Genomic DNA, 23,766 nt, shown 5'->3' with positions numbered 1-23,766 from the left:
CAACGTAGGCACGCTCCCTGGCTATCTCTAGTTGCGTTTGTCAGGCGTAGGGCAGCGGTCAGCCCAGGTTCCATCACCCTAGAGCTTGTCCGATATTTATTATACTTTGCTAATCCTGTGCTATCCCTAGCCATTGGGGATTCATGACAGGGTCCAATTTCTTCTCTTACCCTTGGGAAAATAAAAAATTGGGGGCGAAAAATAATTTTTGTGAAAAAATATGATTTTTTATTTTTACGGTTCTGCATTATAAACTTCTGTGAAGCACTTGGTGGGTCAAAGTGCTCACCACACCTCTAGATAAGTTCCTTAGGGGGTCTACTTTCCAAAATGGTGTCTCTTGTGGGGGGTTTCAATGTTTAGGCACATCAGGGGCTCCCCAAATGCAACATGGCGTCCCATCTCAATTCCAGTCAATTTTGCATTGAAAAGTCAAATGGCGCTCCTTCGCTTCCGAGCTCTGTCATGCGCCCAAAGAGTGGTTTACCCCCACATATGGGGTATCGGCGTACTCAGGACAAATTGTACAACAACTTTTGGGGTCCATTTTCTCCTGTTACCCTTGGTAAAATAAAACAAATTGGAGCTGAAGTAAATTTTTTGTGAAAAAAAGTTAAATGTTCATTTTTATTTAAACATTCCAAAAATTCCTGTGAAGCACCAGAAGGGTTAATAAACTTCTTGAATGTGGTTTTGAGCACCTTGAGGGGTGCAGTTTTTAGAATGGTGTCACACTTGGGTATTTTCTATCATATAGACCCCTCAAAATGACTTCAAATGAGATGTGGTCCCTAAAAAAAAATGGTGTTGTAAAAATGAGAAATTGCTGGTCAACTTTTAACCCTTATAACTCCCTAACAAAAAAAAATTTTGGTTCCAAAATTGTGCTGATGTAAAGTAGACATGTGGGAAATGTTACTTATTATTAAGTATTTTGTGTGACATATCTCTGTGATTTAAGGGCATAAAAATTCAAAGTTGGAAAATTGCAAAATTTTCAAAATTTTCGCCAAATTTCCATTTTTTTTGCAAATAAACGCAGGTAATATCAAAGAAATTTTACCACTATCATGAAGTACAATATGTCACGAGAAAACAATGTCAGAATCGCCAAGATCCGTTGAAGCGTTCCAGAGTTATAACCTCATAAAGGGACAGTGGTCAGAATTGTAAAAATTGGCCCGGTCATTAACTTGCAAACCACCCTTGGGGGTGAAGGGGTTAATAGCCCCCCTAGGAGACATAAAGCTGCGATCGTCCGATAGCACACTCATATAAACGCTGGACATGAGCTGCCATTCACAGCAGTAACGTAATGGCAGGCACGGGGGTTTTTTGCAAACCTCCAAATGTCATGACAATCCATCAGCGCTCACGGTCAGTAATTGTCAGTGGGTATTTAACTGGTTAATATCCATGGGTGGAGCTGTTAAAGACACTTGATTAAATCTACCATCTAGTGCCATGAAAGATGTTGACTGGCCATGGAAGCCGAAATGAAAGACCAGGGACACTACTTTTGACATACAAGTACTTCAATGGTGGTAAAGGGGTTAAAATTCTTCTCACTGTCCTCATAAAGTAAGGATTAATCAGTGAGGGTCCCAGAGAAATCAGACATTCGTCAACTATCCTTTTGGACAATTGAAAAATTTCAATTGCGAAAATGTCCCTTGAATTTTTGGGATTAATTAACATCGATAAAATAAAATAATAAAGTATTTATTACAGTTTTATGTAGTAAAGTCTATTTTAGAACTTTCCTTCTATGTCCTATAAAGGCATGGCATGTTGATATATTTTACATCCCCAGTTTAAAAGGTACACAAAATCGCGTACTTTGGCCAATTTAGTACTATACCCTAGTAGCAGAATTGCTTTTGCTAGCAGGAGGATCAATCTGAAGATGGTGCAAATGAAGGGAGCTCAAATTCCCTGTAGCTACCCATTAATCTGTAGACTGTTCTCTGTTGTACCTCATGCTTCCAGCGAAATTATTCTGCTAGTGGGAATATATTAGTGCTTTAGTGAATTTATTCAAGTTCCCCTCCAAGAAAAACGAATACACTGAGTTATACGTTATATACTTCCATCTTTAGCGCTATCTGAATCTCTATGTTGTGAACAATCACAACCTCGGGACCTGCACTAGGCATAAGACTGAGTATCCTTTCCTCCTGTGGTGTCCCTATATGGAATACAACTTAATATAGAAGCCTGTGATTTAAAGGCTTTAGACGTCTTCACAAGCATTTGTTTTACTTAAATGTATGTATTTCCAGCTAAAAATCTATTTTGCAACTGGGCTTTAATAAAAATTTGGCACCATTTGCTTTCTATAGGCCACTGTGTTCCATTATCTATTGCTGGCAGCAAAATTAGTTCACTGAGAAAGTCAGTACACTCATTCTGACAGTGAAGCTTATAACTCTTATCTTTCTTCTTCTGAACTCTTCTAAATTCAGCTGTCATGCAATCATAAATCAGTTGTCCATACACTGCAACGTGTATTTTAATCTGTGTTGCTGATTGAGATTTTCTGTTATTAATTTATTTTTTTTATTTTATTTTTTTTTAGTTCAAAGCAAAGATTTTTCCAAAAATACTCTTTCTACTTCCGAAGAAGTCGAACCTAATGGTAACGTATACGCAGTACTTTTGGTCCAGTAATGTATCATTTCCAGCTTTCGCACCTCCACAGAATGGAAAGTGTTCTTTGTTTCAGTTTTGTACATTTGAGCTGTTGGACTGATTTTTATACATTTGTTAATATTTTTAGATAAATTACGCTGCGTACAATGTAGAATGTGACGGTGCTCCACAGCTTCTTTCCCATATGTTTTAATAGGTGAACCAACAGCACGAGAGCAATGTCATCCCGTCCATGAACCCCAACTACAGTAGTTATCCCAACACATATGCTGGCGTAAGATGTACTATTCATTCATTATCAGGCGCACCTCTTAATGAATTTGACACATCTTTCACTATATAAAAAATATCTTTTGTGCTGTAAATTATGATCAATTTGTTGACTGCCACTCAGCCTCGCTAAACTCAAATGCTTAAAAACAAAATTGTCGGAGCTGGGCAAAAGTTGCATAAAATTCCAAAACTTGTAAAATATTTACGCAACTTGTTTTCCAAATTTCAGACAGTTTTATTACAGAATTCTGCACAAACTGTTTGATGGATCAGTCCCATAGTGTATCTGCTGCCCGCTCTTTATAATATAATCCAACATTTTATCTTTTTAGCTGAAAACCTGGAGTTTTTTCTGAAGCATCACAGCAGTTTGGGCACTATAAAGTCCTTTCAGTTTTCTCTGGGTTCCACATAAGATTTTAGGGATAGTTTATTGTATATTCCTAATTGCAACCGGGCGGTTTAATTTAGCTAATTAGTTCAGTATGAGTACCGTACGTTCACATGTCAAATTTTCTAACACTTTGTAATCAGCCTGTGGATTTTCGTGTAGGTTTCCTTAGGCTATATTCGCATTGCGTTTGAACCCTACATCAGTGACTCTTTCTGTAGTCCTGGAAAACGGGATCTTGCCATATGTGCTGACGGGGCCATTGACTATAGTGATGCAGACAGAGTCACTATGGGCTCTGACAGATGTAATTTTCCTCAGTATACGCCTATTTGAAAGTAGGCACCAAAATACAGTCAACATCATCTTGGTGCTAGCCTCAAATAGGTTATGGCCAAAAATAATGTCCAACAGATCACACAGTGTACCCTGACTAACGCAGAGATCAAACATACAGGTTTTCCTCTACAGATGGCATAAAATAAAGTTAAAAAAAAAACACTACATTGACTTCCCCCAGAGATTTGTTTAAATCTTTCACACTTTGCTGTTGCTTTATTCCATGTCTGAAAATCCAACCCCAAAAAATCTGCAGCAGTTCCGATACATGTGAACATACCCTAGGAATAAGGATTATTTTGCATCCTAATAAGGGAGAAGGTATTGAGCCTGATGGAGCCACATGCATATATAGCCAGTCCAGTCAGGGACAGACACTGTGAGCAGAGGGCTCTTGTGCAAGAATATGCATGCACCGACCCACTACAAGTGTAAGGGTCCTTTATTCTTCAAGAGCTCACCCCTCTTTATATCTTTCTAACCACTAATTGATAACTCTGAACTATGTTATTTACTAGATTAGTCCTCATGGGACCTTATTAGTAACAGCCCCTCTTTGCTGTTGGGTTCCTGTAGTCTAGTGGTATACATCTGGTAAGTCTCATCCTGTAGATTGTATGGTGGTATGGAGAGTCCACATATTTTATGTATTCACTTCATGTGCTGCAGTATGGATGCATCGTATATTGTTGTACTCTTAAAGGAAAATATCTCTAGAATACGCCATTCAATGGAACGTGGCACAATTTTGGCACATCTCCATTTCAGCCCATGAGATAAAATTACTCTATATCTCTGTATAAAATCTGATGCATACAGACAATGCACTACGCACTCACTTTTTATCCATGTGTAGTATTTTAAAATCCTCTTGATCAGAGGAAAAATGTGGACATACAATATGAACTGCCCCTAAGAGATAGCAAGAGGAAGGTGTAGGGAGAAGATGGGTTGTATACAGATCTGCAGTGCAGAAGGGAGGTAAGATCTCATAGGCTTCAGAAAAAAAGTCTATGCACAATTAGGAAAGTACAGCATTGTAGCTGTGTTGATACGTGAAAGCAAGTGAAGGCAGAAGCACTCTGGATACAGAGACCTCACATCCAGCCTGTATTACAGGTAGGGGCACTCCCTTGTGAGAAAAGTCTGAAACTTTGATCAAACTGCATGATTGCAGACTGAAACTTGTTGCAATTTTATTAACTAAAGGTAACTACAAACGTATGTCAACATATTTTCCCATATCGAAGTTGACCATACCCTTTAAATGGATACTTTGTCATGCAGAAATATATGACCAATTCCAAAGCATCATCTCCACGTATCATAGATGGTTTTGTGGATTTTTATATGCCAAATCCACAGTGGAAACTCTTCACCATGTGTGAACATAGCCTTGACGCTCTGTCCAACTGGGAACTTGAACACAGTATTAATACTGTGAGGCCTAAATCCAACGTGAGCAATCTGTTTTTATGTATGTTGACAGGGCATTTCTAATGTCATATTTTGCATATGAAAACTTTAAAAAAAAAATCAGCCATCAAAATTTATAAGCAGCCATGACAAGGTCTGAAACATCTTCATAGTTTAGAGATGAATCTTGAATTTCAATGATTCTGAGGTTTCCAATTCCGAGAAATGTCAATTTTTATTTCACATTAAATACCAGGCAGATCAGTGGTTGACAAAGATTTTGATATGAACGGCATCAACCTCCTAATAAACTTCCCAGGTCTAAGATGGTGACATGTACTTAATTACAAAACTGTGTTGACACCTCAATAATCCTTGGACAAGTTAATACGCTTTAGGTCGCTTGCAAATATCACTTTGAAATGTTATCTTTCTTGCATTTGTATTGGAAGCTGAGATTATGATTTCTTGCATTCTGCCGATCATGCCATAGTGTGAGTGCTTTGTCTTAGTTAAAGCTCTTGTATTAAATTTAGGTAAATGGTTTTGATATGCTTCAATTGCAGACTCATTTGGTCGCACTATTATACACTAATTGCAGTTTCCGTGTTCTCTGTTTTATTGTCCTATTAACAAAGAATTAACAATTTGCCTCACTATACAAAATTGCTGTGTTTGATAACACGCCGTCGGCCCCCGAATGGACTGGAGTTGAATTGTCCTGGTAGGCAGATGATGGCAGAATTTTTCAAAATTATATTCTATTATCGCAATTAGGGAAACACAATTATACATTTAGCTCGGAGTAAACACATCTGCTTGTTGTTATGGATAACAAATACCATTTCAAGATATGATCACTTTACAAAGAAAATACCAGGCATTCTTCAATATCGTCTGTATGTGAGATGACAGACACTAGTTTCACATATTTTCTCTATGTAATTGCTTTATACAGTGTATCTCAAAAGTGAGTACACCCCTCACATTTTTGTAAATGTTTTATTGTATCTTTTCATGGGACAACAGTGAAGATATGACTAGAGTTGAGCAAATTTCTTTGCTTCCCTGCTTATTCGGCAAGCTATAGCGCTTGCCGAATAAGCTGCAGAGGGAACCCGGATACATGGAGCGCACCGGCTGATCATCTGATCGCATCTGCATGTGTCGCGGCTGTGTCACTGTCACAGCACATGCATGGAAAGCCCAACAGGCTCTCCATGCACGTGTTGTGAATGTCACACAGCCGCGACACATGCAACTGCTGCGCCGATCAGCCGGTGCGCTCCATGTATCCGGGTTCCCTCTGCAGCTTATTCAGCAAACGCTATAGCGGGGAACTAAAGAAATTCGCTCAACTCTAGATATGACACTTTGATACAATATAATGTAGTCATTGTACAGCTTGTATAACAGTGTAAAGTTGGTGTGCCCTCTAAATAACTCAACCCTCAGCCATTAATGTCTAAACCCGCAGGCAGCAAAACATAGTACGCCCCTAAGTCAACATGGCCAAATTGTGCCCAATTAGCCATTTTCCTTCCCCCTGTGTCCTGTGACTCATTAGTGTTACAAGGTCTTAGGTGTGAATGGGAGCAGGTGTGGTAAATTTGGTGTTATCGCTCTCACTCATACTGGTCACTCTAAGTTCAACATGGCTCCTCATGGCAAAGAACTCTCTAAGAAAAAAAATTGCTCCATTAAAGTTGCATCTCTTGGACTTAATAAATTGGATTTAAAGCCCCTAAACTTTATATTTGTAAGGGTAGGTTTACATGACTGATTTTTCTATATATGTGAAAAACAAACTAATGTATTCTGAGTTTGATCAGCTCGCTATCAGTTTTTCTCATACATGGAGAGAAAAAAATGTTTCTCCACCTCTCCATTCTGTCAGTCCGTGAAAATCAGACCACATTCAGAAATCATCTGAGTGCGATCCGATATTTTCTTGATGGACACATAGACTTGCATTACCAATTTTGATCAGACCCTTCGGATCAAAATCAGACATGTCTCTGAATCTTTTCAGCAGACCACTCTGTCCAAGAAAAAATTTGGACATGTGCAAAGCTCCATAGAATTTCATAGGTATAAGTACTATCTGTGAAAACCATGGAGAGCGCTCGTATTAGAAAATTGGTCATGTGTACGAGCCCTTACAGTCATATTTCAAGGTTTCATGCTGACCATGCTTTAAAAATAAAAACCAATTGAACATACAAATAAGTTTTTAAGTCTTTACAATTGCTTATAACCTCCTTGACATCCAATTAGGCCTAAAAAATTGATTTCTATTGCCTTCGTAGATGACCAAACCATCCAAAAATATCTTCTGTATGAGCACTTTTGCCAACAGTTGCTGCAAGAGATTTGTCAACAACACCCAAGAAGTGATCTGTCAGTATTGCCTGATCTGCTTGTTGACTCTACCTGGCATCAGTATTTTCAATATTTTTTTTCAGACATAACATCTCAAAATTAATGGAAAAAGAGGACAAAAAATATAATATAGACTAACGGTAAAAAAAAAAATACACAAAGAATTTGCGCTGACAGAGATTGTTAAGGACATATATAACAACATGATTAAGGACTATGCAAGAACTTAACGATTTTGCAAATAATCTTCGCATATAACGCATATAAATCCTATTGTTTTAACATAGTAACATACGATAGTAACATAGTTAGTAAGGCCGAAAAAAGACATTTGTCCATCCAGTTCAGCCTATATTCCATCACAATAAATCCCCAGATCTACGTCCTTCTAAAGAACCTAATAACTGTAAGATACAATATTGTTACACTCCAGGAAGACATCCAGGCCTCTCTTGAATCCCTCGACTGAGTTCGCCATCACCACCTCCTCAGGCAAGCAATTCCAGATTCTCACTGCCCTAACAGTAAAGATTCCTCTTCTATGTTGGTGGAAAAACCTTCTCTCCTCCAGACGCAGAGAATGCCCCCTTGTGCCCGTCACCTTCCTTGGTATAAACAGATCCCCGGAGAGATATTTGTATTGTCCCATTATATACTTATACATGGTTATTAGATCGCTCCTCAGTCATCTTTTTTCAAGACTAATAGTAATCCTATTAGTAATCCTATTGTTTTGTTTTGTCTTTTTGGTTCGTGTGTAGTCAGTGCCTAAAAAAATTAACCCCACTTCTTCTCTTAAAAATTTACATAAGAATGGTGTTTGGTTGAAAACAAGGCAGTTACCCCAAAGTCTTGTTACCAGGGGGGTCTAAAGGATACCCATAGGAATAACTTAAGCAATGGTGAGAATAAGGGCTCATACTCAATTGAGTGAAATATGGCCGAGTCTCGCATGGTAACACCCGGCTCTGCCGCCGGCACTTGGGAGCGGAGCACGCAGCTCCATGCTATGCGGCCGCACGCTCCGCTCTGGAGTGCCGGCGGCAGAGCCGGGTTTTAACATGCGAGACTCAGCCGTATTTCACGCAAGTGAGTATGAGCCCTTAAACATTCAGCACAAATGTCATTTCCAGTAGACTAACACTCCTAAAACACAGTTAAACAGCTCTGTCTCCTACTTTGTACTGATTTTTATGGCTTTATGTGCAGTATTAGGAGGCATTGTATGATGGAGCTCATAACAGTGTATGGCAGCTTTACTTGGACATTGAATGGCATAGGAAAATATGGAAATGTTAGGAGATAACTACATGGTTGCATTGTTTGCATAGTGCATTATTTTGCCATTTTGGGGGGTAATATTTTACAATACAATACAATATTTTATTACATAAATGTAAAAAATAGTTATTAGTGATGAGTGAATATACTCGTTAATCGAGATTTCTCGAGCATGCTCGGGGGTCCTCCGAGTATTTTTAGTTTTAGTTTTTAGCACCGCAGATGAAGTATTTACATCTGTTAGCCAACATAAGTACATGTGGGGATTCCCTAGCAACCAGGCAACCCCCACATGTACTTATGCTGGCTAACAGATGTAAATCATTCAGCTGCGGTGAAGAAAACTAAAACTCCGAGCACTAAAAAATACTTGGAGGACCCCCGAGCGTGCTCGAGAAATCTTGAGTAACGAGTATATTCGCTCATCACTAGTAGTTGTCTCTGGAAGTCTTAGTTGTTATGTACAAATTACAGCAATATCAGGGCAGCACGGTGGCTCAATGGTTAGCAATGCAGCCTTGCAGTGCTGGAGTCCTGGGTTCAAATCCCACCAAGGACAACATCTGCAAGGAGTTTGTATGTTCTTCCCGTATTTGCGTGGGTTTCCTCCGGGTTCTCCGGTTTTCTCCCACATTCCAAAGACATACTGATAGGGAATGTAGATTGTGAGCCCCAATGTGGACAGTGATGATAATGTGTTCAAACTGTAAAGCTCTGTGGAATAATGGTGCTATATAAAAATAAAGATTACTGTATATACTCGAGTATAAGCCTACCCTAGTATAAGCCGAGACCCCTAATTTTGCAACAAAAAACTGGGAAAACTTAATGACTCGAGTATAAGCCTAGGGTGGAAAATGCAGCAGCTACTGGTAAATGTCAAAAATAAAAATAGATACCAATAAAAGTAAAATTAATTGAGACATTAGTAGGTTGTGTTTTTGAAGATCCATATTGAAACAAGAGCCCCATATAATGCTCCATACAGTTCATGATGGACCCCATATAATGCTCCATAAAATGTATGATGGACCCCATAAGATGCTCCATATTAAAATATGCCCCATATAATGCTGCACAAATGTTGATTATGGCCCCATAAGATGCTCCATAGACTATTATGCCCCATATAATGCTGCACAAATTTTGATTATGGCCCCATAAAATGCTCCATATAAAAATGTGCCACATATAATGCTCCATGCAGTTCATTATGGCCCCATACGATGCTCCATATAAAAATGTGCCACATGTAATGCTCCATACAGTTCATTATGGCCCCATACGATGCTCCATATAAAAATGTGCCACATGTAATGCTCCATACAGTTCATTATGGCCCCATACGATGCCTCATATAAAATAGTGCCACATGTAATGCTCCATGCAGTTCATTATGGCCCCATAGATGCTCCATATAACAACGTGCCCCATATAATGCTCCATACTGTTCATTATGGCCCCATAGATGCTCCATGTAACAATGTGCCACATGTAATGCTCCATACAGTTCAGTATGGCCCCACAAGATGCTCCATAAAACAATGTGCCACATGTAATGCTCCATACTAGGGTTGAGCGACTTTTGCTTTTTTAGGATCGAGTCGGGTTTCGTGAAACCCGACTGTCTCGAAAGTCGGATCGTGTGAAATCGGCCGATTATTGTGAAAAGTCGGGGGGGCCGACTTTTTTCTCTCTCTCTCTCTCTCTCTCTCTCTCTCCGTCCCTGCAAAGTTTGTGTTTCACTGTGCAAATCGCTATATCCCAAACGTTAAGATGGCGGCTTTACCCCCTGTGACGCCGCACAAAGCAAGCCGGAACCTATGTCATCACGCTGCCCACACTCCTTCATTGGCTGAAAAAATGGCGGGGAAAGCGTCATATGAAACGCGACTTTGGCGCGAAGATCGCCGACCGCATGGCCGATCCCACAGTGGGATCGGGTTGGGTTTCATGAAACCCGACTTTGCTGAAAGTCGGCGACTTTTGAAAATGTCCGATCCGTTTCGCTCAACCCTACTCCATACAGTTCACTATGATCCCATAGATGCTCCATATAACAATGTGCCACATGTAATGCTCCGTATAGTTCATTATGACCCAATAGATGTTCCATATAACAATGTGCCACATGTAATGCTCCATGCAGTTCATTATGGCCCCATAAGATGCTCCATATAACAATGTGCCACATGTAATGCTCCGTACAGTTCATTATGGCCCATTGATGCTCCATATAACAATGTGCCACATGTAATACTCCATGCAGTTCATTATGGCCCCATAAGATGCTCCATATAACAATGTGCCCCATATAATGCTCCATACAGTTCATTGTGCCCCATAAGATGCTCCATATAACAATGTGCCCCATATAATGCCCCATACAGTTCATTATGGCCCCATACGATGCTCCATATAACAATGTGCCACATGTAATGCTCCATACAGTTTATTGTGCCCCATAAGATGCTCCATATAACAATGTGCCCCATATAATGCTCCATACAGTTCATTATGGCCCCAAAAGATGCTCCATATAACAATGTGCCACATGTAATGCTCCATATAACAATGTGCCCCATATAATGCTCCATACAGTTCATTATAGCCTCATAAGATGCTCCATATAACAATGTGCCACATGTAATGCTCCATACAGCTCATTATGGCCCCATAAGATGCTCCATATAACAATGTGCTCCATATAATGCTCCATACAGTTCATTGTGCCCCATAAGATGCTCCATATAACAATGTGCCCCATATAATGCTCCATACAGTTCATTATGGCCCCATAGATGCTCCATATAACAATGTGCCCCATATAATGCTCCATACAGTTCATTATGGCCCCATAAGATGCTTCATGTAACAATGTGCCCCATATAATGCTCCATACAGTTCATTATGGCCCCATAAGATGCTCCATATAACAATGTGCCACATGTAATGCTCCATACAGCTCATTATGGCCCCATAAGATGCTCCATATAACAATGTGCCCCATATAATGCTCCATACAGGTCATTATGGCCCCATAAGATGCTCCATATTACAATGTGCCCCATATAATGCTCCATACAGATCATTATGGCCCCATAAGATGCTCCATATAACAATGTGCCACATATAATGCTAAGTACAGTTCATTATGGCCCCATAGATGCTCCATATAACAATGTGCCACATATAATGCTCCATACAGTTCATTGTGCCCCATAAGATACCTCCATATAACAATATGCCCCATATAATGCTCCATACAGCTCATTATGGCCCCATAAGATGCTCCATATAACAATGTGCTTCATATAATGCTCCATACAGTTCATTGTGCCCCATAAGATGCTCCATATAACAATGTGCCCCATATAATGCTCCATACAGTTCATTATGGCCCCATAAGATGCTCCATATAACAATGTGCCACATGTAATGCTCCATACAGCTCATTATGGCCCCATAGATGCTCCATATAACAATGTGCCCCATATAATGCTCCATACAGTTCATTGTGCCCCATAAGATGCTCCATATAACAATGTGCCCCATATAATGCTCCATACAGTTCATTATGGCCCCATAAGATGTTCCATATAACAATGTGCCAAATGTAATGCTCCATACAGTTCATTATGGCCCCATAAGATGCTCCATATAACAATGTGCCACATGTAATGCTCCATACTGTTCACTATGACCCCATAGATGCTCCATATAACAATGCGCCACATATAATGCTCCATACTGTTCATTATGGCCCCATAAGATGCTCCATATAACAATGTGCCCCATATAATGCTCCATACAGTTCATTATGGCCCCATAGGCGCTCCATATAACAAGGTGCCACATATAATGCTCCATACAGTTCATTATGGCCCCATAAGATGCTCCATATAACAATGTGCCACATATAATGCTAAGTACAGTTCATTATGGCCCCATAGATGCTCCATATAACAATGTGCCAAATATAATGCTCCATACAGTTCATTATGGCCCCATAGGCGCTCCATATAACAAGGTGCCACATATAATGCTCCATACAGTTCATTATGGCCCCATAAGATGCTCCATATAACAATGTGGCACATGTAATGCTCCATGCAGTTCATTATGGCCCCATAAGATGCTCCATATAACAATGTGCCCCATATAATGCTCCATACATTTCATTATGGCCCCATAAGATGCTCCATAAAACAATGTGCCACATGTAATGCTCCATACAGTTCATTATGGCCCCATAAGATGCTCCATAGAACAATGTGCCACATGTAATGCTCCATACAGTTCATTATGACCCCCATAGATGCTCCATATAACAATGTGCCACATGTAATACTCCATACAGTTCATTATGGCCCCATAAGATGCTCCATATAACAATTTGCCACATGTAATGCTCCATACAGTTCATTATGGCCCCATAAGATGCTCCATAAAACAATGTGCCACATGTAATGCTCCATACAGTTCATTATGGCCCCATAAGATGCTCCATATAACAATGTGCCACATGTAATGCTCCATACAGTTCATTATGGCCCCATGGATGCTCCATATAACAATGTGCTCCATATAATGCTCCATACAGTTCATTATTGCCCCATAAGATGCTCCATATAACAATGTGCCATATGTAATGCTCCATATACAGTTCATTATGGCCCCATAGATGCTCCATATAACAATGTGCCACATGTAATGCTCCAAATACAGTTCATTATGGCCCCATAGATGCTCCATATAACAATGTGGCACATATAGTGCTCCATACAGTTCATTATGGCCCCATAAAGAAGCTCCATATAACAATGTGCCCTGTCATGATTCTCAATGGCGAGAGAACATAGCCCAGCATATATAAGAACTAGCTCTTGGAAGATGGAATCTAAACTGACCATGAACTAAACCTGCCGCACAATTAACAGTGGCCGGGTAGCGTGCCTACGTTTTATCCCTAGACGCCCAGCGCCAGCCGGAGGACTAACTAATCCTAGCAGAGGAAAATACAGTCCTGGCTCACCTCTAGAGAAATTTCCCCAAAAGGCAGACAGAGGCCCCCACATATATTGGCGGTGATTTTAGATGAAATGACAAACGTAGTATGAAAATAGGTTTAGCAAAATCGAGGTCCGCTTACTAGATAGCAGGAAGACAGAAAGGGCACTTTCATGGTCAGCTGAAAACCCTATCAAAACACCATCCAGAAATTACTTTAAGACTCTAGTATTAACTCATAACACCAGAGTGGCAATTTCAGATCACAAGAGCTTTCCAGACACAGTAACGAAACAGCAGCTGTGAACTGGAACAAAATGCAAAAACAAACAAGGACGAAAGTCCAACTTAGCTGGGAGTTGTCTAGTAGCAGGAACATGCAAAGAAAGGCTTCTGATTACATTGTTGACCGGCATGAAACTGACAGAGGAGCAAGGTTATATAGAGACTCCCACATCCTGATGGGAACAGGTGAACAGAGAGGATGATGCACACAAGTTCAATTCCACCAGTGGCCACCGGGGGAGCCCAGAATCCAATTTCACAACAGTACCCCCCCCTCAAGGAGGGGGCACCGAACCCTCACCAGAACCACCAGGGCGATCAGGATGAGCCCTATGAAAGGCACGGACAAGATCGGAGGCATGAACATCAGAGGCAGTCACCCAAGAATTATCCTCCTGACCGTATCCCTTCCATTTGACCAGATACTGGAGTTTCCGTCTGGAAACACGGGAGTCTAAGATCTTTTCCACAACGTACTCCAACTCACCCTCAACCAACACCGGAGCAGGAGGCTCAACGGAAGGCACAACCGGTACCTCATACCTGCGCAATAATGACCGATGAAAAACATTATGAATAGAAAAAGATGCAGGGAGGTCCAAACGGAAGGACACAGGGTTAAGAATCTCCAATATCTTGTACGGGCCGATGAACCGAGGCTTAAACTTAGGAGAAGAAACCCTCATAGGGACAAAACGAGAAGACAACCACACCAAGTCCCCAACACAAAGCCAAGGACCAACACGACGACGGCGGTTGGCAAAAAGCTGAGTCTTCTCCTGGGACAACTTCAAATTGTCCACTACCTGCCCCCAAATCTGATGCAACCTCTCCACCACAGCATCCACTCCAGGACAATCCGAAGATTCCACCTGACCGGAGGAAAATCGAGGATGAAACCCCGAATTACAGAAAAACGGGGACACCAAGGTGGCAGAGCTGGCCCGATTATTGAGGGCGAACTCCGCCAATGGCAAAAAAGCAACCCAATCATCCTGATCCGCAGACACAAAACACCTCAAATATGTCTCCAAGGTCTGATTAGTCCGCTCGGTCTGGCCATTAGTCTGAGGATGGAAAGCAGACGAAAAAGACAAATCTATGCCCATCCTAGCACAGAATGCCCGCCAAAATCTAGACACGAATTGGGTCCCTCTGTCAGAAACGATATTCTCCGGAATACCATGCAAACGAACAACATTTTGAAAAAACAGAGGAACCAACTCGGAAGAAGAAGGCAACTTAGGCAAGGGAACCAAATGGACCATCTTAGAGAAACGGTCACACACCACCCAGATGACAGACATCTTCTGAGAAACAGGCAGATCCGAAATAAAATCCATCGAGATGTGCGTCCAAGGCCTCTTCGGAATAGGCAAGGGCAACAACAATCCACTAGCCCGAGAACAACAAGGCTTGGCCCGAGCACAAACGTCACAAGACTGCACAAAGCCTCGCACATCTCGTGACAGGGAAGGCCACCAGAAGGACCTTGCCACCAAATCCCTGGTACCAAAGATTCCAGGATGACCTGCCAACACAGAAGAATGAACCTCAGAGATGACTCTACTGGTCCAATCATCAGGAACAAACAGTCTACCAGGTGGGCAACGATCCGGTCTATCCGCCTGAAACTCCTGCAAGGCCCGCCGCAGGTCTGGAGAAACGGCAGACAATATCACTCCATCCTTAAGGATACCTGTGGGCTCAGAATTACCAGGGGAGTCAGGCTCAAAACTCCTAGAAAGGGCATCCGCCTTAACATTCTTAGAACCCGGTAGGTATGACACCACAAAATTAAACCGAGAGAAAAACAACGACCAGCGCGCCTGTCTAGGATTCAGGCGCCTGGCAGACTCAAGGTAAATTAAATTTTTGTGGTCAGTCAATACCACCACCTGATGTCTGGCCCCCTCAAGCCAGTGACGCCACTCCTCAAAAGCCCACTTCATGGCCAAAAGCTCCCGATTCCCAATATCATAATTCCGCTCGGCGGGCGAAAATTTACGGGAAAAAAAAGCACAAGGTCTCATCACGGGGCAGTCGGAACTTCTCTGCGACAACACCGCCCCAGCTCCGATTTCAGAAGCGTCGACCTCAACCTGAAAAGGAAGAGCAACATCAGGCTGACGCAACACAGGGGCGGAAGAAAAGCGGCGCTTAAGCTCCCGAAAGGCCTCCACAGCATCAGGGGACCAATCAGCAACATCAGCACCCTTCTTAGTCAAATCACTCAATGGTTTAACAACATCAGAAAAACCAGCAATAAATCGACGATAAAAGTTAGCAAAGCCCAAAAATTTCTGAAGACTCTTAAGAGAAGAGGGTTGCGTCCAATCACAAATAGCCTGAACCTTGACAGGATCCATCTCGATGGAAGAGGGGGAAAAAATGTATCCCAAGAAGGAAATCTTTTGAACCCCAAAAACGCACTTAGAACCCTTCACACACAAGGAATTAGACCGCAAAACCTGAAAAACCCTCCTGACCTGCTGGACATGAGAGTCCCAGTCATCCGAAAAAATCAGAATATCATCCAGATACACAATCATAAATTTATCCAAATAATCGCGGAAAATGTCATGCATAAAGGACTGGAAGACTGAAGGGGCATTTGAAAGACCAAAAGGCATCACCAAATACTCAAAGTGGCCCTCGGGCGTATTAAATGCGGTTTTCCACTCATCCCCCTGCTTGATTCGCACCAAATTATACGCCCCACGGAGATCAATCTTAGAGAACCACTTGGCCCCCTTTATACGAGCAAACAAATCAGTCAGCAGTGGTAACGGATATTGATATTTAACCGTGATTTTATTCAAAAGCCGATAATCAATACACGGCCTCAAAGAGCCATCTTTCTTAGACACAAAGAAAAAACCGGCTCCTAAGGGAGATGACGAAGGACGAATATGTCCCTTTTCCAAGGACTCCTTTATATATTCTCGCATAGCAGCGTGTTCAGGCACAGACAGATTAAATAAACGACCCTTAGGGTATTTACTACCCGGGATCAAATCTATGGCACAATCGCACTCCCGGTGCGGAGGTAGTGAACCAAGCTTGGGTTCTTCAAAAACGTCACGATAGTCAGACAAGAATTCAGGAATCTCAGAGGGAATAGATGATGAAATGGAAACCAAAGGTACGTCCCCATGAGTCCCTTTACATCCCCAGCTTAACACAGACATAGCTTTCCAGTCGAGGACTGGGTTATGAGATTGCAGCCATGGCAATCCTAGCACCAAAACATCATGTAGATTATACAGCACCAGAAAGCGAATAATCTCCTGGTGATCCGGATTAATACGCATAGTTACTTGTGTCCAGTATTGTGGTTTATTACTAGCCAATGGGGTGGAGTCAATCCCCTTCAGAGGTATAGGAGCTTCCAAAGGCTCCAAATCATACCCACAGCGTTTGGCAAAGGACCAATCCATAAGACTCAAAGCGGCGCCAGAGTCGACATAGGCGTCCGCGGTAATAGATGATAAAGAACAAATCAGGGTCACAGATAGAATAAACTTAGACTGTAAAGTGCTAATTGAAACAGACTTGTCAAGCTTCTTAGTACGCTTAGAGCATGCTGATATAACATGAGTTGAATCACCACAATAGAAGCACAACCCATTTTTTCGTCTAAAATTCTGCCGCTCGCTTCTGGACAGAATTCTATCACATTGCATATTTTCTGGCGTCTTCTCAGTAGACACCGCCAAATGGTGCACAGGTTTACGCTCCCGCAGACGCCTATCGATCTGAATAGCCATTGTCATGGACTCATTCAGACCCGCAGGCACAGGGAACCCCACCATAACATCCTTAATGGCATCAGAGAGACCTTCTCTGAAAATCGCCGCCAGGGCGCACTCATTCCACTGAGTAAGCACAGACCATTTACGGAATTTTTGGCAGTATATTTCAGCTTCATCTTGCCCCTGAGATAGGGACATCAAAGCTTTTTCCGCCTGAAGCTCTAAATGAGGTTCCTCATAAAGCAACCCCAAGGCCAGAAAAAACGCATCCACATTGAGCAACGCAGGATCCCCTGGTGTCAATGCAAAAGCCCAATCTTGAGGGTCGCCCCGGAGCAAGGAAATTACAATCCTGACCTGCTGTGCAGGATCTCCGGCAGAGCGAGACTTCAGGGACAAAAACAATTTGCAATTATTTTTAAAATTTTGAAAGCAAGATCTATTCCCTGAAAAAAATTCAGGCAAAGGAATTCTAGGTTCAGACATAGGTGCATGAACAACAAAATCTTGCAAATTTTGTACCTTCGTGGCGAGATTATTCAAACCTGTAGCTACACTCTGAAGATCCATTTCAAACAGGTGAACACAGAGCCATTCAAGGATTAGAAGGAGAGAAAGAGAGGAAGGCTGCAGTATAGGCAGACTAGCAAGTGATTCAATTATGAGCACACTCAGAACTAGAGAAAAAAAAAAAAATTTCAGCAGACTTCTTTTTTTCTCTCCTTTCTCAGCCAATAATTTAACCCTTTTTGGCCGGTCAAACTGTCATGATTCTCAATGGCGAGAGAACATAGCCCAGCATATATAAGAACTAGCTCTTGGAAGATGGAATCTAAACTGACCATGAACTAAACCTGCCGCACAATTAACAGTGGCCGGGTAGCGTGCCTACGTTTTATCCCTAGATGCCCAGCGCCAGCCGGAGGACTAACTAATCCTAGCAGAGGAAAATACAGTCCTGGCTCACCTCTAGAGAAATTTCCCCAAAAGGCAGACAGAGGCCCCCACATATATTGGCGGTGATTTTAGATGAAATGACAAACGTAGTATGAAAATAGGTTTAGCAAAATCGAGGTCCGCTTACTAGATAGCAGGAAGACAGAAAGGGCACTTTCATGGTCAGCTGAAAACCCTATCAAAACACCATCCAGAAATTAGTTTAAGACTCTAGTATTAACTCATAACACCAGAGTGGCAATTTCAGATCACAAGAGCTTTCCAGACACAGTAACGAAACAGCAGCTGTGAACTGGAACAAAATGCAAAAACAAACAAGGACGAAAGTCCAACTTAGCTGGGAGTTGTCTAGTAGCAGGAACATGCAAAGAAAGGCTTCTGATTACATTGTTGACCGGCATGAAACTGACAGAGGAGCAAGGTTATATAGAGACTCCCACATCCTGATGGGAACAGGTGAACAGAGAGGATGATGCACACAAGTTCAATTCCACCAGTGGCCACCGGGGGAGCCCAGAATCCAATTTCACAACAGTGCCCCATATAATGCTCCATACAGTTCACTATGGCCCCATAAGATGCTCCATATAACAATGTGCCACATATAATGCTCCATACAGTTCATTATGACCCCATAAGATGCTTCATATAATAATGTGCCCCATATAATGCTTCATACAGTTCATTATGGCCCCATAAGATGCTCCATAAAATAATGTGCCACATGTAATGCTCCATACAGTTCATTATGGCCCCATAGATGCTCCATATAACAATGTGCCCCATATAATGCTCCATACAGTTCATTATGGCCCCATAGATGCTCCATATAACAATGTGCCCCATATAATGCTCCATACTGTTCATTATGACCCCATAGATGCTCCATATAGCAATGTGCCACATGTAGTGCTCCATACAGCTCCTTATGGCCCCATAGATGCTCCATATAACCATGCGCCACATATAATGCTCCATGCAGTTCATTATGACCCCATAAGATGCTCCATATAACAATGCACCACATATAATGCTCCATGCAGTTCATTATGACCCCATAAGATGCTCCATATAACAATGCACCACATATAATGCTCCATGCACTTCATTATGACCCCATAAGGTGCTCCATATAACAATGTGCCACATGTAATGCTCCGTACAGTTCATTATGGCCCATTGATGCTCCATATAACAATGTGCCACATGTAATACTCCATGCAGTTCATTATGGCCCCATAAGATGCTCCATATAACAATGTGCCCCATATAATGCTCCATACAGTTCATTGTGCCCCATAAGATGCTCCATATAACAATGTGCCCCATATAATGCCCCATACAGTTCATTATGGCCCCATACGATGCTCCATATAACAATGTGCCACATGTAATGCTCCATACAGTTTATTGTGCCCCACAAGATGCTCCATATAATAATGTGCCCCATATAATGCTCCATACAGTTCATTATGGCCCCAAAAGATGCTCCATGTAACAATGTGCCACATGTGATGCTCCATATAACAATGTGCCCCATATAATGCTCCATACAGTTCATTATGGCCCCATAAGATGCTCCATATAACAATGTGCCACATGTAATGCTCCATACAGCTCATTATGGCCCCATAAGATTCTCCATATAACAATGTGCCCCATATAATGCTCCATACAGTTCATTGTGCCCCATTAGATGCTCCATATAACAATGTGCCCCATATAATGCTCCATACAGTTCATTATGGCCCCATAAGATGCTCCATATAACAATGTGCCCTATATAATGCTCCATATATTTCATTATAGCCCCATAAGATGCTCCATGTAACAATGTGCCCCATATAATGCTCCATACAGTTCATTATGGCCCCATAAGATGCTCCATATAACAATGTGCCACATGTAATGCTCCATACAGCTCATTATGGCCCCATAAGATGTTCCATATAACAATGTGCCCCATATAATGCTCCATACAGTTCATTATGGCCCCATAAGATGCTCCATATAACAATGTGCCCCATATAATGCTCCATACAGTTCATTATGGCCCCATAAGTTGCTCCATATAACAATGTGCCACATGTAATGCTCCATACAGCTCATTATGGCCCCATAAGATGCTCCATATAACAATGTGCCCCATATAATGCTCCATACAGTTCATTATGGCCCCATAAGATGCTCCATATAACAATGTGCCCCATATAATGCTCCATACAGTTCATTATGGCCCCATAAGATGCTCCATATAACAATGTGCCCCATATAATGCTAAGTACAGTTCATTATGGCCCCATAGATGCTCCATATAACAATGTGCCACATATAATGCTCCATACAGTTCATTATGGCCCCATAAGATGCTCCATATAACAATGTGCCACATGTAATGCTCCATACAGTTCATTATGGCCCAATAAGATGCTCCATAGAACAATGTGCCACATGTAATGCTCCATACAGTTCATTATGACCCCCATAGATGCTCCATATAACAATGTGCCACATGTAATGCTCCATACAGTTCATTATGGCCCCATAAGATGCTCCATATAACAATTTGCCACATATAATGCTCCATACAGTTCATTATGGCCCCATGGATGCTCCATATAACAATGTGCTCCATATAATGCCCCATACAGTTCATTATTGCCCCATAAGATGCTCCATATAACAAAGTGCCATATGTAATGCTCCATACAGTTCATTATGGCCCCATAAGATGCTCCATATAACAATGTGCCACATGTAATGCTCCATATACAGTTCATTATGGCCCCATAGATGCTCCATATAACAATGTGCCACATATAGTGCTCCATACAGTTCATTATGGCCCCATAAAGAAGCTCCATATAACAATGTGCCCCATATAATGCTTCATACAGTTCATTATGGCCCCATAAGATGCTCCATAAAATAATGTGCCACATGTAATGCTCCATACAGTTCATTATGGCCCCATAGATGCTCAATATAACAATGTGCCCCATATAATGCTCCATACAGTTCATTATGGCGCCATAGATGCTCCATATAACAATGTGCCCCATATAATGCTCCATACAGTTCATTATGGCCCCATAGATGCTCCATATAACAATGTGCCCCATATAATGCTCCATACTGTTCATTATGACCCCATAGATGCTCCATATAACAATGTGCCACATGTAGTGCTCCATACAGCTCATTATGGCCCCATAAGATGCTCCATATAACAATGCACCACATATAATGCTCCATGCAGTTCATTATGACCCCATAGATGCTCCATATAATAATGTGCCCCATATAATGCTCCATACAGTTCATTATGGACCCATAAGATGCTCCATATAACAATGTGCCACATGTAATGCTCCATACAGTTCATTATGGACCCATAAGATGCTCCATATAACAATGCACCCCATATAATGCTCCATACAGCTCATTATGACCCCACAGGTGCTCCATATAACAATGCGCCACATGTAATGCTCCATACAGTTCATTATGACCCCATAGATGCTCCATATAACAATGTGCCACATGTAATGCTCCATACAGTTCATTATGACCCCATAGATGCTCCACATAACAATGTGCCACATGTAATGCTCCATACAGTTCATTATGGCCCCATAAGATGCTCCATATAAAAATGAGTACAAACTTTTAAAGGCCTAGATCCATTGAGAAAAGCCATAAGAATTTACTATTTTACACCGTTGCAGCATTGAGTCAATCTTTTTGTATAAAATCATGATTTATATAAAGTTAGGATTAACTAGAAAGGTATAGTAGTTGTAATTTTTAGCTATTGAAAATTAGTAAAATACAGTTTTTTCTTTCACTTTGAACATTTATCTTAATTTCACATAAAAAAATTTCATTTGCAGCTTTTCTCTGGAATAATCACATCTACTGTGTTTCCCCAAAAATAAGCCCTAGCATAATTTAACTGTATTTTGGACTATGCTTGAAATATTAGTCCTAATCCGAAAACAAAGCCCTAGTTACAGTCAGAGCCATCTTTAAGGGGTAGTAAAACTGTACAGACTCCCACGGCCCTCACTGTCTTGGTGGTTCTCAGTGTTTTTATTCTGAGGTTAACACTGGTTATGGACCTTTGGTGATTTCACAATCATGTGGTCATGTTCTCACCAAATGTCTTAACTGCAGGTTTCTAGAGGAACCGAACAGGAGACATGCTGGAATGCAGGGTCAGTGTTAGGTGGGAAAAAAGGGCTATTTCTCGGGGCTCTCACTCTCTTAGGGGCCCCAAGCATTTCTATTCCAAGGTTAAAACTGCTTAAAGACCTTTGGTGACATCACGGTCATGTGATCATGATGTCGCCAAAAGTCTCTTCACTGCAGGGGTCGAGAGGAACTGAAGAAAGACAGGCTGGTATGTACTGTATGTGCAGTGTGTGTATACGTGTGTGTGTGTGTGTGTGTATATATGTATCTATATATATTGTGAAGGGTTGATTCACTCAATTGCCTTCAAAGGTAGACACAGGAACACTTCTTATGTAAGTCATGTAAGTCACATCCTGGTTTATTATGGAACTGTATAAACTGAGGCAGGGTTCAACAAAATAAACAGGGTCTTTCTAGCATTACAGCAAAACAAAAGATAAGTCGCTGCAAAGTCCTTATGTTTGCGGGATTACCCCTCTCAGACCACCATATACTGTATCTTCAGCTCCTCTTGGAGCTATGTGTGGAGTCCTTCCTCTCCAAACATACACACACAGAAAAAAAACAGTGGCTGCGCATTTAACTCCCCAGCCACACCCTTGAGGTGGAGATATGCTGAGTAGGCATCCTGCCCATCTCTTACCTACTCGCCAAAAAAACTTGGTCCCTTATCACAGCTGATTAACCCCTTCAGCACATATGCTGGAGATAAACTTATTGGTCTTTAGATCATGGAAAAAAGCAATCTTTGTGACACATATCTCCCCTCACATACAGTGCCAGTGACACTGTCACAATATATATATATATATATATATATATATATAT

General features: G+C 41.4%; 1 protein-coding gene across 1 annotated transcript in view; it reads left to right on the top strand.

Moving 5' to 3' along the window:
- MACROD2 (mono-ADP ribosylhydrolase 2) overlaps window positions 1–23,766 on the top strand; it is a 2,853,334-nt gene that overhangs the window by 2,773,754 nt on the left and 55,814 nt on the right. The window contains exon 19 of the mRNA XM_077282574.1: window positions 2,579–2,638. Coding sequence (XP_077138689.1) covers window positions 2,579–2,638 — 60 coding nt within the window. The remainder of the gene's footprint in view (window positions 1–2,578; window positions 2,639–23,766) is intronic.

The sequence above is a fragment of the Ranitomeya variabilis genome, chromosome 2 (genome assembly GCF_051348905.1).
Source record: "Ranitomeya variabilis isolate aRanVar5 chromosome 2, aRanVar5.hap1, whole genome shotgun sequence".
Lineage (NCBI taxonomy): Eukaryota > Metazoa > Chordata > Amphibia > Anura > Dendrobatidae > Ranitomeya > Ranitomeya variabilis.
The sequence above is the reverse complement of the archived record's forward strand: the minus strand, read 5'-3'. Positions and strand labels throughout refer to the sequence as shown.